Source organism: Falco naumanni, chromosome 11 (genome assembly GCF_017639655.2).
Source record: "Falco naumanni isolate bFalNau1 chromosome 11, bFalNau1.pat, whole genome shotgun sequence".
Lineage (NCBI taxonomy): Eukaryota > Metazoa > Chordata > Aves > Falconiformes > Falconidae > Falco > Falco naumanni.
The window spans coordinates 8,555,217-8,573,224 of record NC_054064.1 but is presented as its reverse complement, the minus strand read 5'-3'; the positions used below and the strand labels follow the sequence as shown (position 1 = coordinate 8,573,224).

At 53.0% G+C, this 18,008-nt stretch overlaps 1 protein-coding gene across 2 annotated transcripts in view; it reads right to left on the bottom strand.

Annotated features, from left to right (window-relative positions):
* Nucleotides 1-17,344, bottom strand: part of PRRX1 (paired related homeobox 1) — a 38,904-nt gene extending 21,560 nt beyond the window's left edge. For both annotated transcript variants that reach the window (XM_040611358.1, XM_040611359.1), the window contains exon 1: nt 16,774-17,344. In XM_040611358.1, the coding sequence (XP_040467292.1) occupies nt 16,774-17,014 (241 nt within the window). In that variant the 5' untranslated portion in view covers nt 17,015-17,344. The remainder of the gene's footprint in view (nt 1-16,773) is intronic.
* Between the last annotated feature and the right edge of the window lie 664 nt (nt 17,345-18,008).

The following is an 18,008-nucleotide window of genomic DNA, read 5'->3' as shown; positions in this document are numbered from 1 at the left end:
ACTGTATCAGAATCATGGTTTATTTCCCAACATCTGACGGGAAGCAGCATATCAAACCACATGTCATCTGCTGCCGCAGGCTCCTTCCCGAACAAGCCCCTGCCGAATTCACAGCGGACGCAGGGACTGCTCCCAGCTCTTACTCTGCAGATAGTTTAAGTGCCCCTGATGCATAGAGACACTTCACTGCATCGAAAGCAAGAGGAAGAATAACCCAAGTCTTCACATAAAGTAAACCCAAGTAATACTTTGACCAAGTCTGTTCTCAGCATTAGAAGGAGGATTGCCGCGGATGGAAATGAAAAGCTCCTTTTAAGCTGGAGAATTCATCCCCAGTGAAGGATGGATGAGTTACTAAAACAAATACTATACGTCATCCTGACTAACAGCACTCTGATCTTCCCTTACACAAACAGGGGAGGCAAAAGCACTCCTGATGATTATCATTTACGCACAGATGACTTCCAAGTCCTCTTGCTCGTGGAGCCCAGGCTGTGGTACGACACACAGGTTTCTCCCACAAGCCTCTACTGTTGCTCAGGCATTTGTTTTGCAGTTGCTCTGGCAGTTTTATTGGATCTATCACCAGGGCACAGAGGTAATAAAATACTAAAGTTCTTACCCCTGGGCACAGGCAGTATCTTTCTGGTTACCTGCCAAGCCTGTGGCCAAGGTCAAGAGTCCCATCCTTGGCACCTGCCTTGGGAGACCTGCTGCTGCACTCACCCAGAGCCATGTCCAGAGAGATGAGTGCCCACATCCACCCCAACCACATGCCTGCCTTGTAGCTCTACCAGCACTGGCTGAAACAAGCCAGGCTGCCCCAAAATTCCTGCAGCTGCCCAGGATGCTCTGGGGTACCCTCTCCCACCTGGCAGCCCCTGGTACATGAGCATCAGCCTTTCCAGTTTTCAGGTAGAGCCTGTATCCAATAAGTCCCCATGCCTCCGGTTTTCACACAGAAAGGGCTTTGACTTCTCTCAAATCATTAGTGAAAATGAGCCTGGGAAATGTCAAGGCTTGGAACGCAGCATTTTAAGAAATTACTACTGATAGTAACCAAAGGGGTGATACCTCCGGTGTTTGCTAGAGCAGAGAGTACATTTGCATGGCAGAGATACTGCTCCCGAGCTATGAGGTCTCCCGCTGTGGGTCTTGCCTTTCAACTGTAAAATAAAAAAATAGTGGGAAAGTTTGTTGGAAAACCCCACTGAAGATTTCTTACCCTCTCCGGGCTTTCCCTCCTCCTTGCTCCCTGTGCCGGCTGAGTTCAAGGCAGGCTGTGTCTTGCCCAGAGCATGGCGTGCCACGTTGGAGTGAAGCAAGTCAAAGACGGGCCTTGGCCCTTTGAAGCAGCCACAACAGAGAGGACATCCTCTCCCCAGGGACATGCCGCACGGGCCGGCCCAGCCATCGGCAGAGCAAAGCCAACGTGCAACGTGTGGCAGGAGAGAGGCAGCAACGGCGGAGAAGCCGTGGGACAGAGCTCGCACCAGCCTCCCGCAGGAGCCAGGCACCCGGAGAGGAGACTGTATCCTTGGGTGTGCTGCTCTGGGCACCAAACCCCTTGGAAGTGCCTTCCAAAAGGGCAGCCCAGCTTCCCCAGCTGGTTTCAACTGGCTTTCCGGAGAAATCACTCACAACGCATCACACTCTTCACCTCTGATCCTCCTGGCAGTTTCTGAGTCGCTGGCCAATTTTTACCACAATTTCAACAGGAACTGTGAAGATAATTCAACCCCTACAATTTTCTTGAAAACCTGGTGGCTCAGTAAAAGGAGAGGCATTACTAATGCCAGCAGCAAGAGCCCAACAGCTGGGCAAGCCCAGGCTCTCACAGGGTACCCGAGAACCCAGACCAGAGCACGTCGCTGCTCTGACCGAGTGCAGGGATGTGCCAGCAGAGCGCAGCCCCGCTTGCTCCATGGCTGTCCCAACCTGGAGGCGCACAGCGGCAGGAGCATCACTGCCAGCGGCTGCCCCCTTCGCATCGCAACCCCCGTCTTCTTCGCTGAGGCCAGAGCTGGAAGAGAGCAGGGCTCAGACCGGGCAGCCCAAGACCCAGGTTTCGGTACGGCTGTGCCAGTCTTTTTAACTAGTAAACTAGGAGAAAGCGGAGATCGAGGCGATGGGGAGTGCAGCACCCACTGCACCCGTGCCCTGCCCAGGGAGGACGAGTCACCCGTGCTCCTGCAGGACCCGACCACCCCACATGGTCCACCTGTGTGTCTCCCTCCAACTTCCCGCTACCAGAGACCCTTCTGTGGGCTCGGACCAGTAGATGGCACCAGAATAACAGCAAAGCCCCTCTGTTCTGCCCCCCCAGCACCTCCCCACAGCCTCCGGAATCCTCCCACAGCATCACCTCGCCAACACAACCGGGCACGGCCGCTGGCAGCAACTGACGGCTTTCGGCTCTCTACTTTATAAGCCTGTTTGGAGCTGATCTCTAAAGAAGTTTTAGCAAACAAATTCGGGAGAAGGGAAAAAAGGGAAAAAAAAAAAAAGTCAAAGTGCTTTCTTTCCATTTTTGAGGCTTATAAAATCATACCCATCCGCCCCAACATAGATGCTGCTTTTAAATGAAAAACAGAATAAAAGTATTTACTCAAAGCATCTGCTTTCTCCATAATTACTTTATTTTGGAGGAGGTTTCCCCCCTCCAGCTGGAACTGACAGAAATTTCCTGCCTGCTGCAGCTGAACAGAATCTGCATTTCTCAGTGTAGAAGCGATCCACCCCAGAAGTGCCTGGCTACATTTTCAGGTAGGAAGGTGCCCTCCTCTTCGCCCGTTGTGACTGTCAACATTGTTAAAGGGAAGTCTAGTACAACTTCCCAAGCAGCTTCTGCTGTTACCTAATGACAACATCCTTGACCCTGGTGGGTTGAGCATCCTCCCAACTCTCTCAGAGGGTAGGCTTGGCTCAGGGTGGGCATTCCCCCCAGGAGGTACCTGCTTCCCTCTTCCACACTGGGCATGCAAGAATTTTTCTCCTTACGGAGAAGCTGCCCTAAAGCAGGATTAACAGCCAGGGCACAGCCTGCAGCACAATCCAGCCACATCATGGCCAGTTTAGGACCCTACTCGCATGCGTGCCTCCTGACTCACACCTCCTGACCGTGGCAGCAGATAGATGCATTTTCCAAAGAAGAACCTGGGCGAAGATGATGGTGGTCTCTAGGGATGCTCTCTGCAGCACAGACAGGACTCCCCCAGTCCCTGGCTTGGCTGCAAAGTATGATGAGAGACGTACCCAAGCACTGCACAGTGACACCAAATGCCCCAGAGCCATGGCCACAGCACTGCCTGAGGAAGGTTTAACATGCTCATGGAGACGCCAGGCTTTTTTCAGAAGCTTGAATCCTGCCTGGAGCCAATCTGGGATAAATTCAGAGACCTTCTGACTTTTCACACCCAGACTGAGTTTTTGAACATGGTTCAGCTGAACAAAGTTTTAAGAAGAACTTGATTATTTTGATCTTTCCCCCCCATCCCCATTATTAATCATACAGAAGGAAAGCGCAATTCCTCCATACCAAACCATCTGCCAAACCGTTTCTCGGCACATTTTTTACTTAATGTCCCTTCTAGGAACAAAGCTCATTTGGAAACCTCCGCACCTCCATCCTTCTTGGCCAACAGCGTATTCATGAGCACATGGCCGCAAGCACGGAGCATTGGTGCTGGGAAATGCCCAGCCCGGCAGGGTGGAGAAAGGCTCCCGTCCCTGCAGACTCGATGGCACAGCAGAGGACCAGCCACGAGGGTTCTGTGCTATGAATGCTCCCCAGGGAGCAGCCTTTCCACAGCCCTCTGGGAACTCCTGGTTCAGTGGGTTCCTCCCCGGCTGGTGGCAAGTGAGCGCAAAATAGAGTGGTGGATGCAGGCGGTGAATGATGGCTCCGATCATCGCAGCCCTGCAAACCCTTCTGCTCCCTTGGTGCCAGCCCTGCCGCCTCTGACCTTCCCAGGGAGCCCATCCTACCGATTTGGAGCCCCTTTGTCCTGCAAGGATGCCAAGCATGGTTATCCCTCTCCCCACCACTGATCAGATTTGCAGCTCTCCCTGTCTTCCTCATCTCACTCAAAGCCAAAAGGGTTGCGACTGCAAAAGACACCGTTCACATGGACTGTCAACCTGGCCAGAAATACCAGAAATCTCATGCAACAGCCTGTTTTCTTCAGAGCCACAGTGAACTCCCGAGAGTTCCCAAAATACAAGAGCAAGTTGCGCTGTTTCAGTGTCTGACATTCACCCTTTGTAGCTCTGCAGAGGCTTTCCTATCTCTGCTGTTCCTAACAGCAGGATTTTGAAGAGGGGATTGTCCTATAAACGAGCATGGCAGCTGGTTCACATAAGAAGGGCCTGAGTTATGATCAGAGATGAGGACATTGCTTTTCTTTTGTGTTTCTCACTATGTTTTCGTTCAAACCTGTAAACAGACTCGCACCGAGTGGATCTGCATTCTCCATCTGGTCCTGTGATCCAATTTCCTGGCAGGAATATTCCTGACATCGAATGGCGGAGGAATGCTGCAGCGTGTCCATCCATCCCACAGCCAGAGCCCAGCTCATCAGTTTGCCGGTTTCTGTGCAAGACCTAGCCACAGCATTTCACCCAGTTACCCCGCCAGTGAGACCAATAACTCACAGCTGACAAAAGCAGCTCTTTCAAAAGGGCTTCCAAACATTCATGGATGGAGAAGCCAATGCTCTCCTCCAGAGTTATTTCTAGAGATTACATAGCATCTCACAGTTAAAAAATGCATGGTTTTTACCTCCTTTGAATGCATGCCTGGCTCTTGCTCCCAGCCACTGGCTCTCATTTTACCTTTCTCTGATGGATTAAAGAGGTGATGGTGGGGGGGAGACCTCTTTCTAGAGCGTCATGGAAATGGGGATTCAAATCCATCATTGCAAATGTCTGGAAGGACTCTCAGCACTGCCTGGCCAGAGAAGGGCAGCGATAAGTCACACGAGCAAAAATGCTCCCAGTTGAGGACTGGGGAAGCACAGCTGAGAGCAAAGCCCTTCTGAGGATGCCTGGAGAGCAGCACCGTGGGTGCAGCGATTGGGGCCAGGGAATAGAGAGCCTGGCACCACCGGTGAGAAAACCAGGATTCAGCACCCAGCTCTGCACAGAGTGCTTCGACCCTCTGAGAACAAGGTGCCTGCTTCACATGCTCACTGTAAGCTCCTCCAGACGTGGACTACCTCTGGCCAGAGGAGCACACAGCACTCGCAAAGGCAGACACGAACCTGCCCAGGCTGGTGAAGGGCAGCTGCCCAGGGCGGTTTTCTTGCTAATCACACACCAGTTTGTCTGTTCCATCACACCACCTACCTCCAGCCCACAATGACCAAGCCAAAAGGCACATCTAGAAAACCTGCTGCCTGGTTTCCCATCAGCGGGACACCTCCAGTGACCGTGCCCCTTCCCCATCCACGCCTTCCCTCAGCTGGATGGGTCCCTCCTGCTCCACAGGCACCCCAGCTGAATATAGCACAACAACCTGCTTCGAAAGCAGGGGAAAATTGGAGGCAGCACCATTGTGCTGGCCAGGACAGATGGAACGCAGAGTTAAGCACACAGGCACGTTCCCACTGAAGCCATGCAGCCACTGAAACTTGGGGGACGGACTCCCTTCCCAAGACAGGACGAGCTCTACACCATTTATTCCTTCACATGTGTGTGTTCCATCAGATCTGTGCTTGGGGTCTCCACAGCATCCTCACACCACCTCTTCCAGGGTTTCCCTATCCACACAACACATTTCCCTACTGCCCCACTTACATCTCCCTTGCTGCAACAGAAGTAGGTGGGCTTGGAGATCAATTTATGCTCTCCTCTTCTTCAGTTTAAGCACCTCTTCTTTCCTCCTAAACTGGATGCTCTCTTAGTTTAGCTAAACTAAAGCTCTCCTTGCTGCTTTTCTTCTTGGGACTTTTTCTGACCTGGTTCACATCTCACTCGACATGCAGTTTGCCAAATGGAGCCCACCTGGAGCCCTCTCCAAGGCTGAGCACAATGAGAGGATGCTCCACAAACAAGGCAGAACTACAGGAGATGCTGGGGGTAAAAAACATCTGTCTCTCCCCATAAAGATGCGGTGTTTTGCATTGAGCAGGAGAAACTGGTTCACGACCAGGCGAGCAGATTGGCAAGGGCACGGAGCCACAGCGCTCCAGCGTAGGCTCCTTACACCACATCCATCCCCCTTTACAGCCAGCAGGTTGGCTCCTGTGCCACCCTCCTGTACAAGGCACCATGCAGAAACGCACTGGGCTGTGACGTGGAGGAGATCTGCTCTGTCAGCTCATCAGAGGAGCAAGAGCAGCCACTTCCCTCAGCAAGCCCAATCTCCCCACTGGGAATCACTGGTGGAGACAAGACGGATCCGTCTCATCGGATGCCCGTGACCAGACCTCGCACAGCACGTCCCGTGGGGGACCCGCTCTCCCACAGCTGGAGGGCTTGGCCGGTGGCAGGGCATTCAGAGGAAGGGTTCGCACCAAAATAGGTCATTAGCAAGCGACGTGGGGTTCTTCATTCTTCTCTGGGCCCCTCGTTTTCCTAACGGGAATGCCTCAGAAAACCCAGTGGGGGGGAGGAGGAATTTACAGTTCCCTTCCAAAAACCAGTCTTTGTTTGTTTGATCGTTTTTTTAAATGATCGAGTAACTTGTGAATACATTTTCTGATGATTCCCACATCCTCCCAGCTGGAGAACGGTTCATGAACAGACTCCAAACTCTGTAAATGAGCTTGTTAGTCATAAGTCTTCAAACAGGCTTGATAAACAACTTTCAGCCTGCAGGATATTCATCAACCATTCCGTCTGCCTAGTCTCCTGACACTAATTTATTATTTACAATGAGAGATCTCTCTTCTAAATCACAGGTGATTGTTTCTTTTTACTGATTAGCTGATTTTATTATATTTTTTTAAAGGAGAAACAATGAAAAATCACAAACAAGCAATGTGTTGCAAGCACTTATTCCTGAGCAGTTCCCCTAGTTTCCATGAGCCGTATCAGCAGTTGTCCAAATGAAACAAACTGTAAGTAAAGATCCTTTTGGCCAAACCTTCAAGACTAGGCTATAGCCAAGAAAAAGAGCACGACTGTCCCAACCAGCCACTGGGAATTTCACTGCCTGTCACCAAACACTCCAGGGACCTTCCAGCTGACCAGCACCTGCTGCTTTTTCCATCCTTTGGGTTTGTGAAGAGCTCAAGCCATCTCAAGACGTTCAAGAGATCCAAGTCCACATGCAAAACTCTGCCACCAAAAACTGTTTCACCCCATGGAAGGGTTCATGCAGCAAACAAAACTTGCCCCAAGGGCAGGGGGTGCACTCAGGTGCACCTGAGAAGGTGGCTTTCCTGCAGGAACAAACTTGCTGGAAGTTGCTCTGGTTCATGGAAGGGGATCTCCTCAATGCTAATCAGTTAATTAACACGGGAGGTGGTCGATTCCAGAGAGAGAGGCAGAAGAAATAGCAGTTTGCTGGGGGCGGAAAAATCTTCCCTCACCGCTGTTCAAGCCAAGCTCTTACACAACACACATCCAGCAGGTTTCAAAGCCCCTAATGAGGGGCCAGGATTGAAGCGAGTTACACAGGTCGGAAAACTGAGGCACGGCGAGGTGAACTTGGTCAAGTTATGGCAGCAAGTGTGCAGGAAAAAAAACCAAACGACCTCAAGACTCTGTGGCCAAGGCACAAAGGCGTTTTGGAACAATAAAAGACAGGCTGGTCATCTTACTGAGCCACCTCACTGATGTTTGGAGGAATAAAAGCCCTACTATTTCAGTTTAGATTTCGGGTGCACACCTGTTTGGGGCAGGCTGCTCCCAGCACCAGCAAACGCCGCTGCCCACAAACCCTGCCCGGCCGTACCGCCAAGCAGAGCAACCTGCACTGCCTGGGGAACACATGGAACAGACAAACGTCCCCCCCAGCAGGCTGCCTCACCTCTGCACATAAAATCCAGACCTGTGTTTCCACCACCACCTTGGCTCACACATCCCTGATCCATGGAGAGGTACAGACTCCCGTCAGCACACAGAGTGAGGGCAGCAGGATGCACAGCTTGGCTCTGGACCGGTCTTGAAAGCTTTTTCCTCTCTCTCTCCCTCTCTCTCTCTGCGAAATCACCAATACATTTGCTCTGACAACCTCAGCCACTCAAGATTAGACAAGCTGTGCTACCAGCTCGTGTCTAGAGACAGGCTTCCCTGTGCCAAATGGGAGCAAATATGCTCAGGAAAGAGACACAGACTTGTCACCAGCTTTCTCCAGCACTGTCAGCATGGGAGTCATCCATCCCAAGCAGGAACTTGGTGCTGGATTCCCAAACCTCTGTTCTGTACCTTCCATCCAGGGGGAAATGAGATGCTGCGCAGGATGCAGAAGGATAACTGGTATGAAGTGTTACCAGCATTCCAAGCCACGGGGTGGGGAGAGAGCTCTGTAAAGCTTTATGGGAAACCAGCCCAGACTTCACGGGGACAGGAGCTGCCTGCAGAGCCACCGGCAAGGGCAGCCCTTTCTGCAGCACCAGGCCCAGAGCATTAACACTCTCTTTTCACTGTTACGGCTCAGGCGCTTTTCCCTATTAAAGTCCAATCCATCCCCGCAGAGCCCTGACTCTGCTGAGCTGACGCGGAGAAGTGACGGCTCTTTGAAAGCTGCAAGCGTGATTTTTTTATTATTATTTATTATTTATTTTTTTGTTCCAAACGTGGGTCGTATTAGCAAAGCTTCCAAAAGGGAAGATAATTTCCAGAAGCACCGAGCAGGTCTTCGTGGCTTTGCTGGCACACCGGCTGCGTGTCAGCTCAACTCACCCATCGGTCCTGCGGTGGCCACCAACACAACAGTGCAAACAGCAGGCTGCTAAGGGTTCTGATGGGTTCACAACCCACCCAGCCTTGGCTGGTCCAGCACCTACACTGGCTACAAGAGAGGGCTGGAAGCTACTCAGATGCTGCCTTCTGCTACCACCCACCCTGCTCCATCACCTCCAGGCACTCCGCTTTGTTCCCAGTGCCCCTGGGACTGCTCGTCCCCTTCAGAGCTGGATGCCATTCTCCTCCAAGCCTGCCCACTGAGCAGCTGCTGCTGGCAGTTCTGTCCTGCCCCAGATGCATAGGGCCACGGATAACTCTGCTTCTCCTTTGGTCAAGGAAGCCACAGGAGAAGTTCATCCACTGGTGGGCTCAGAGCAGGAAGCAATGTCCCCAGGCTCCTGATGAATTCCAGTACTCGGTGCAAAAGCAGTTTTGCTGCCTTAGCAGCTCATCAAGACGTGGAGAGGGTCCCAGCCAGATACTGAGCGGCTCTTTGGATGTTTGCCCTGCCCAGCAGTCTTGCTGACTGGCTGGAGTTTCTCCTGTAGGAAACTTTCTTTAGCCAGAAATGGGGGAAAATTTGGGTGGAATATGAACTGGATGCTGTCATAGGATGTAGTGACTTGTTAAAAGCACAGCTGGCTCCCCTCACCTCTCTTCTAACCTTCCCTTCCAGGAACACAAGGCACCAGGACGTCCCAGGCTGCCACCCCAAGGCAAATGTTCACTTCATATGGGCACGGCACATCCAGACTGTCTGAGACAGTGCTTTAAACACTGGCATAACCTTTTCTCGGCCTCTGGAGGTGAGAGAGGAGGCCAGAAAGCTATGTAAGCTGAAATAGATGCTCACTGGCTTGCTCATCAGGCCTCTCTTCCCAGCCTCATCCTTGCAGATGCCAGGCTTTCCATTGCAGGAGGTGGCCCTCAACCCTCAGCTTCAGCACCACTGCTCCCTTCCCAACAGCATCCTCCAGCTGTTAGATCTCATTCGAAAGTAACTTTGCTCAGAATTATGCCACCATAGCCCCAGCAGACACGCAGTGCATCTCTGCTGAGCTCCCATCCCTGCCTCACAGTGTCATCTAAGGCTACGTGGCAGAGACCAGTGGGCTCCAGCAGAAAAAGGAAAGGAACTGGCAGGTGAGGTACATACCACACATGTACAGATCAACGCAGGAATGACAAACATGAGTCAGGCCAGAAAATCTAGGAGTAAGAACCGCAGGATTGCCCTGGAGGACCTTTGGACCCTGACTGCAAGAGCGCTGCAGTCACAACACAGGGTGACAAAGGACAAGTCCCTACCATAGGGCTGGTGGCACTCACATCCACACATCTGTGAGCTTCTACTGACACAGCCTATAGGGCAGAGTCTCCACAGAGATTCTCCAGTGGCTCGTACGAGGCTGATTTCGTGCCGCATCTCTCCCTCAGAAAGGCACTGCTAGCATCCTTCTCCACACCTCCGTAAAACCTGCAGGGATTTCACACCCCTTTGAGCCGTCTGCTCTCCCACCAGAGTAGCCACTGGGGTCAGAAGATTATTTCTCATGTGCAGTGACGACACAGCAGATTCTTCTTGGGGGAACCAGTCTAAAAAACCTACGCTCCGCGCTCCGCCACCCGGGCACAAGTTGAAACCATTCTGCGCCCTGCACGGAAAGCGGAAAGGACAGTTCAAAACAAAGTCAGATCCAGCCCTGGACAACAGCTCCTCCGACCAGGCGGTGGTGATTCTCACTTCACATCTCCATAATCCGCCCCGAAATCCAAGCCTCCTTTAGGAAAGCCGAGTAGGGTGGGGAACCAGCAATGCAGTGATTCATCCTCCCCAGAAACAGAGGCCCAAGTCTGGAATATTGTGACACTTGGTAAATACTCGTGATGTACTTCATTATGCAAGAGAGGCCCAGCAGGAACACAGCTCCCTCAGGGCTACTTAATATGGGTTTCAAAAACGATTAAATATATCATAAACAACTTGCAACCAGGAATAAACACCTGTAATCCCAATCAAGCCGTTCTGGTGATGTCAAAAACCATGGAGGCAAACTTGGTTACCAAGGTAAAAAAAAAAAAAAAAAAGAATATATCCTCAAAGGAATTATGGTCCTGTAATTCTGTGTCTGCCTTGTCAAACACGCAACTCTCCCAGCCCCTCCTGCTTAAACTCTGCCCATGCTCCTGCTCTTTCTTTGCAGGCTTCCTAACATCACGTATTTTGATGCACGTCGCACCTTTGCTGAAAAGCAAAAGGATAGTGCCCCTGAATACAGGCAGCAGAACTGTTTCATGCCCATGCACAAATACTCCACCAGCCTGAAAAAAAAAAAAAGATTTTGCATGACTCAAGGCTGCTGGTCAAGTCTTTAAACCCTCCGTTGAATTGCATGCCGTGAGTCTTGTGAGTAAGGATTGCACAAATTAACCCTGAGATAATATTTTCCCATGCGATCACTGCTTTATACATCATCAAAAAGATGGAAAATAGACTGGCTGGTAGTGGAAACTCGGTGCAGATGACAGAAAGCTGATGTTCATTAAAAGTGTTCTAGCAGTTTAGACCAAACCTTTAAGTTTTACGAGATATTTCAAAATCTAATTTTCATGGAAACGTTTTCATTACATTAAGGGGGATGGGGAGTAAAAACCTTCAGAAAAATCTTTTTCAAATTAAAAAGTTGGAAGCTTTGTGTGGATGGATTGAAAACACAAATACCATCAGCAAATTACGAGACCATGAGAACCAGGAAGCAAAACTGATTACGATCAAAAAAGTGAAATTCACAAACAAATAAAAGTCTAGTTTTGCCCGTCAAAATGAGGGCAACATGGCCAGCACTCGCAAACTGAGTCAGCTCCCTCCTCCAAATTCACATGGCTATTTTTTTCTTTGTTAATAACAGTACATTGTCCATTTCTTGTTGGCTTTTTGGTGCCTTTTTCTTTTTTTTTTTTTAAACACCAGGTTTTTGACAGAGTCACGTTTCCATCTTTTGCCTACATTCAGCAGCTCTAGAGATTCACGTGAAAAACACAACATGTTTTTCCACTTCAAACTGTAGGATACAGGGATGCACGGAAAATATCCAACACTGAGCTACTTGCTGGAATAACCATGCACCAGCCAGCCTGAGAGTGAAACTAAATAGATACGCCCAAGGAAGATAAATGGAAAGAAATTAAACTTCTGACTGCTCTGTGTTAGTTGTTACTCAGCCTTTACTCAAGTGAACACTGATCACTCTTTCCTGCAAGAAGCCTCTAGGATACACGCAGTACAACCAACACACGTAAAGATTACTCCTGCAAGAAAAAGCAAGCTGTTGTATTTTTCACACAGATAACACAAACAACAAGTGCCTTAAAAATAATACTGATCTGACCCTCACTTTTTCCACATCAGGTGTTGAAAGAGGAGAATTGCTTCTGGAAAGTCTTTCTGGGTAGCACCTTGTAAGGATGCTCGGCGCTGCCGGCTCACCTCTGTGTAACCTGTGGACATCAGCAGCCAGCTGCTTCCTGCAGCCTCTCCCTTTGTCCATCAGCTATGCAGAAATTGAAAGAAAGAAAATAGCTGCTAGATTTAATCAATTTACCCTGCATTTTTTCCCCCCTCTTGCTATTCTTTGTACATCCCCAGTCTCAGCATCTTCTGGGAATAAAGCGCTGTGTTTTACTAACAAAGGAGCCACTTAGTACTTCAAGATGAAGCAGAGATTTGCAAAGAAAACCTTCCAGCTGTCCCTGGGCTTCCTCTCACATTCACCCTCCACCCAACTCAGCAGCCCACCAAAATCACTTTTTGCATTTCCAAGCCGCGGCAGAGCTTTTCCACCTCTTTTTAAGGCTTTTTTTTTTGGTGTGTGTGAAGGGTGGGGAGGCACAACACCACAGACAACCTCAGGATCAGCAAAAAGAGGAATAATTCAATATTTACATACACCCTTTCACTCCTGCAGCAACCTCACGCTGATTAAAAAGAGGCAATTAAGCATAAAGAACAGCCATGTGAGAGCAGACCAAAGGTCCTTCAGCTCAGGATCCTGTCTCGGACTGCCAGCAAGGGCAGAACCAGAGGGTAGAAGCCCAGGCAGCAATGGAGCTACCTCTGCCCCAGCTCATCTCTCCAAGTCCCGGCTCCCCGAGTCGGACGCTGCCACCGCCGCAGTGAAGAGCCATCCTCAGTCCTCCCTGAATTTGACTTGTCCTTTCCTGCAGTCGTTTCTATTTCTGCTCTTTGCAAAATCCTGCGGCAACAAGATCCATCACCAACTTGCCAGCTCAAAAAGCCCTTCCTGGTGCTCTCAACCCGCTGCCTGAGAAGAGGGGGCTGAAGCCAGGCACAGATGCTCTGCTTGACCCAGCCTGAGCAAAGAAACTCACCTTCGCCCGGCCGCCCCGGCAGGGTTCCTGCTTCCTTGGGAAGGAGCAGCATTGCTGAGGGGTCGCAACGCCCGCCGAGGCAGAAGAATTTGTGGGGGCTGCAGACAGCCTGTGCCCCAGCTTTAACCACGAACCAGCCCTGACAGCTCGGTGCAATCTGCCAGCCTGGGAGAGAAGCACAACCCCCAAACTGCCATTGCTTTTAGACTGAAGAGAAATTTAAGGACAGTAGTAACTCCAACTCGCAGAACTTATGCAGGTACTGGACCAAAGCGGGGTCATTCCTCAACAAAAGAAATCTCAGCATAACAATTTTTCTCTTGCTGCTCATGCTTTCTCTGCATCAATTTATGAGCCATTAACAGTGAGGCGCAAACAAACCAAACAAGAAAAGCAGAAGACAAAAATGCTATCTTAACAAAAAACAAAAACCAAAAAAAAAAAAAAAAGGGAAAGAAAGAAAAAAGCTAATACCTTACCAGCTCTGGATTTGGAGAATTAACCCTGCTCAGAGCCACAAGCTCTGGGAACCCCACAGGCCACCACAGGTTTCTGCCACCCCCAAAGGGCACAGGAGCAACAGAGGCAGACTGCCTTTGGTGGGATGCTCAGGGGGTCCCCTCTGCTGAGCTGGGACCCGCATTTTCATCCCAGTTTTAATCTGAGTTAGCGAAAGCCCTCCTACCAAAGCAAGAGTTGATTGTATCTTAACAGGTGGTTTTGCAATGAAGAGGAACTCTGACTGCTAAGCCTTCCTGGCGAAGCGGCAGAGGCAGGGAGGTTTGCTGTGAATTGTATCAGCATTTAGGATATTGTTTTTCCGAGCTACAAGTTGAACTAAAGTCAGTGAGAGTGACAGCTTCACAGCACCACTGAAATATGCTGACAGTTTCCCCTGTAAATATTATAATCACAGATACTCCCAGGGATGTTGGTTTTTTTCTTTTTAATAAGAGAAACATTTTCTCCTGAACCTCTTTCAAATGAACTAGTGGTGAAATAGTTCCTTCAATCTCAAACTTCCAAATAAAACCTTTTGTAATTTCTGCGTCAAAACTTTTCCCCTTAATTTTGAATTACAAAACCAGCGCCAATAATTTGGCTTTTCGCTTAGTTTGGGACAGAAATCAGTGACAGACTAGCTGACTTTCCTCCTGGGTGGAGAAACATTTTCAGTATTCTTGACATATTCCACGATTTCTCCAAACAGCTTTTACCTTCTCTCCCTTAGTAACGTGGAGAATAACAGAGCTCTGTGTTAGCGTTTTCACTGAACCAGCTCTCATTTTTCACCGAGAAAAGCTCCTACCTCTGTTGCACTGCCTAGCTCCAGCACAGTCCTCTTCCTGCATGGACTACAAAACACTTCACAAAACACATACAATAGGTGGGGAAACTGAGGCACAGAGACTCATGGGATCTGCTAAAAGCATCAGTGAAACAACCAGAAAGCACAGATGACAGCTCTGCCCAACATACCAAGGAGAAATTATCCTCGTTTGTTTTGTTTGGGGTTTTTGGTTTGTTTATTGGGGCTTTTTTTGTGTGTGTGTGTGCTTACTTTAGAATACTTTTAGAACTAATTCACTGCAACGGCATTAAAACTTCTACAGCATGCAGAGAACCTCTAAATTATCTGAAGCTGTAGCCTGGCCCCCGCTTGGCAATGCTGGCTGGGAAACACACCCTCCGACTGGGAGTTGTGGTCCTTTTCATGCTCAGAGAGCAGGGTGGCTATCGGGGAAACACAGCTCCTCTTTTCCAGGCTGACCAAGCTAGCTCCAGAGAGCTGGGCAGCTGGCAAGGGGCAACATCAGGAGTAAATGGGCTCCATGTAAGAGACAATAAACGAAACTGGGGAGGTAGGTAGAAAGAAAAGAAAAAAGGACAACAACAACAAAAAGTTCTCTGGATAACTTCTTGGTTATTATTCTCGGGGACTCTCCAGTCGCAGCACTGCGGCACACGGAGCTGAATCGGGGGGAGCTGCAATCACTGCCTTCCCCGCTAAAATATACACTTTTCAAGGCAGAAATTGCATTTTTCCAGGTTCTGGAAGGGGAAATGTTCCGAAGCGCTGCGGGAGCGGCGCTCGCCCCGGCCCGGCCGCAACGAAGCCGTCCGGGACGGTCCCTCCCCGCCGGGCGAAAGCGTTTTGCCGGGAGGATGCTCGGGGATCCCACGGGCGGTGGTGCAAGAAGCGGCTCCTTTTTGGAAGCCTTCCCCGCATCTCCCAGACCGGTTTCCTTCGGGATACCGAGCAAGCCACGTCGGATGCGAGGGGAAGGGGAAAAAAAAAAAAAAAGAAGAAAAAAAAAAGTAAAAAGGGGGTTGGAAGCGGCGAAAAGGAAAAGAAAAGCGAACGAAAACCGCATTTGCAGTTTTCGTTCGCGTTTCGTTTTTCTTTTCGCCGGCAGCCGCAGGGCACCCCCCCGGGCCGGGATTGAGGGGAGGGGGTCCCTCGGAAGCGGGCCCGTGTCCGCACCCGCGGCCCCTGCCCACCCCACGGGAGACACAGCGGGGGCGGCCACAACGAAAATCGCGGGCAGCCCCTGCGGCCGGGGCTATCTTTTAATAAAAAACAACCACCAGAAAGCAGAGGGAACGTACGGGGGGGTCTGCTGGCCCTTGCACACCCGCCTCAGCCCGCTCCGCCGCGGTTCGCCCTGTCTGACAGCGCTGCTGTTGGAAAAGCGCAACCGGCGCTCAGAAAATGCCGCGCAACGTGCCGGCGCCCATCCCCGCAGTCGCGGGGCTGCTGTTTGTCGGCTACTGGCGTTCCGCAGCGAGGACCCATTGGGACGGGCAGGCCAGAGGCTGCTCCGCGCCCTGCCCTGCCCGCCGGGCCAGGATCTGGCCCGCACCGGGAGAACCGCGGCTCGGGGAAGCTCCGTATCGGCACTCGGCGGCTCAACTTTGGAGCCGCGTACGCACCCTCGGGCTGTTTGCGAAAACGATGCCCCGGGGCGGGTCGTCGGACAATCGTCCCGTCCCCATCCAGACCCCCGAGCAGCTTCCCGGTGTCCCGCAAACCACGGCACCGGTCCCAGCCCCGACGGGCCGGAGGGACGGGCGGCCGCAGGGCGCCTCAGCCGCGCCGCGCCTCGTTCAACCAAGCCCCGTGCTCAGCCCCCCCCCCCCCCCCCCCAACCCCGGCAGGCGATGGAAGAGGGGGCTTAGCCCGCGGGCCCGATCCTGCCCGCCCCGGCCCGCGACACTGTTCCCCGCGCCCCCCGAGGGCAGGCAGAGCGGGACCCGACGGGTGCGGCACGACGGCCAAAGGCAGCTCGTCGCTCCCCCTTTCCCGGGATGCGCTTTTGGGGTGTGTGTGGGGAGCAAACAAGCCTTTTCGCACGCCGCCGGGCGCCGGCCCCGCCAAGGGCAGAGGGGCCGCAGGCTGCCTGGCCGGCGGCTCCTCCGGTGGCTGCCCCGCGGGAGCCCCCCTGCCCCAGCAGCGCGGCGCACGGCAGCGGCTCCTCGCCCCCGGGAGGGATGGAAGGGGGGGTGGGGTGGGGGTGGGGGCGCACTTACTGTCCTGCTGCGGGGTGTCGCTGCCGCTGGTCAAGCCGGGGGACTCCAACAAGCTCCGACCGGGCTCTCCGCCTCCCTCGTCCGCCTGGGCGGCCACCATGTCACCCGCCTCCTCCAGGTCCAGCAGGTGACTCACGGAGAAGTTCTTCTTGGCTTGTAAATTGTCCAGGCCGGCGGGGCCGTCGAGGCGGGCGGGCAGCAGGGCCTGCCTCTCCATGGCGTGGGCATAGCTGGACGCCATGGTGTCGAGCGGGGCTTTTCTGCCCTCGCCCCCCCCGGGCGCCCACCGCCCCCGCTCCCCCCCAGCCGCCGGCCCTTCGAGGGGGGGATGCGCAAGGACCGCAGGGGGGGGGGAACGGGACGGGACCCGACGGCGGCGGGAGGGGAAGCCCGAAGGGGAACGGGCAGAGCCGGGCTTAAAACATGCCGGAGGGGAGAGGAGGAGGCGGCGGCCGGCTCGGGGCGCCGGGGCGGCGGCGCGGGGAGCTGCCGCCGGCCGGGAGGCGCAGGGTGGCTGTGGGGCCGCTGGGGCGGGTGCGCCCCGTCCCTCCGCCCCCGCTGCCGGCGGCTCCCTCCCTCCGCCGCTCTCCCCTCCCCTCCGCCCGCACTTCAAACGGCGGGGGCGGCTCCGGCCGCGCCGGGCACCCGGGGGAGGGCGGCCCGCGGGGCCCCGCCGGGACGTGGCACCGGCGCGGCCCCCCCTGCCGCTACGCGCCCCCCCGGGACCGGGGTGGGCAGCGCCGGCCCCGCCGCGCTCATTAACTCCGCCGAGGGGAGCCCCCGGTTAGGGGGTGAGAGGGGTGCGAAGGGGGGGTGGGGAGGGTCCCCCCCTTTCGTCACCCGGAGCTGCACCTGGAGGGGGGGCGGGGGCGGCCCGGGGGAGCGCACCGGGGGCAGGGGAGAGGAGCGGGAGGAGAGAAATAGCGAAATGAGAAATGCAGATGAAAAAGCGACAAAGGGAAATGGAAAAGAGAGCGTGAACGGGAGAGGAAAGGAAGAAGAAAAATAGTGAAAAGAGGAAGAAGAAGCGCAACAGAGAACTGAGAAGACCGGCCGAAAGGAGAGCAAGAGAGAAGAGAAAGGGGCAGGGGAGGGAGGGCCAGAAAGAGAAACAGCAATGAGAAAAGGCAGGAGGAGCAGGCACCCAGAGCTCCTCAGGCCAGCCAAGAGGTTCCAGCAGCTCGGCCCGGCACGGCCGGCCCCCCCGGCCGAAGGCAGGTGGGGGTGCAGGGGGT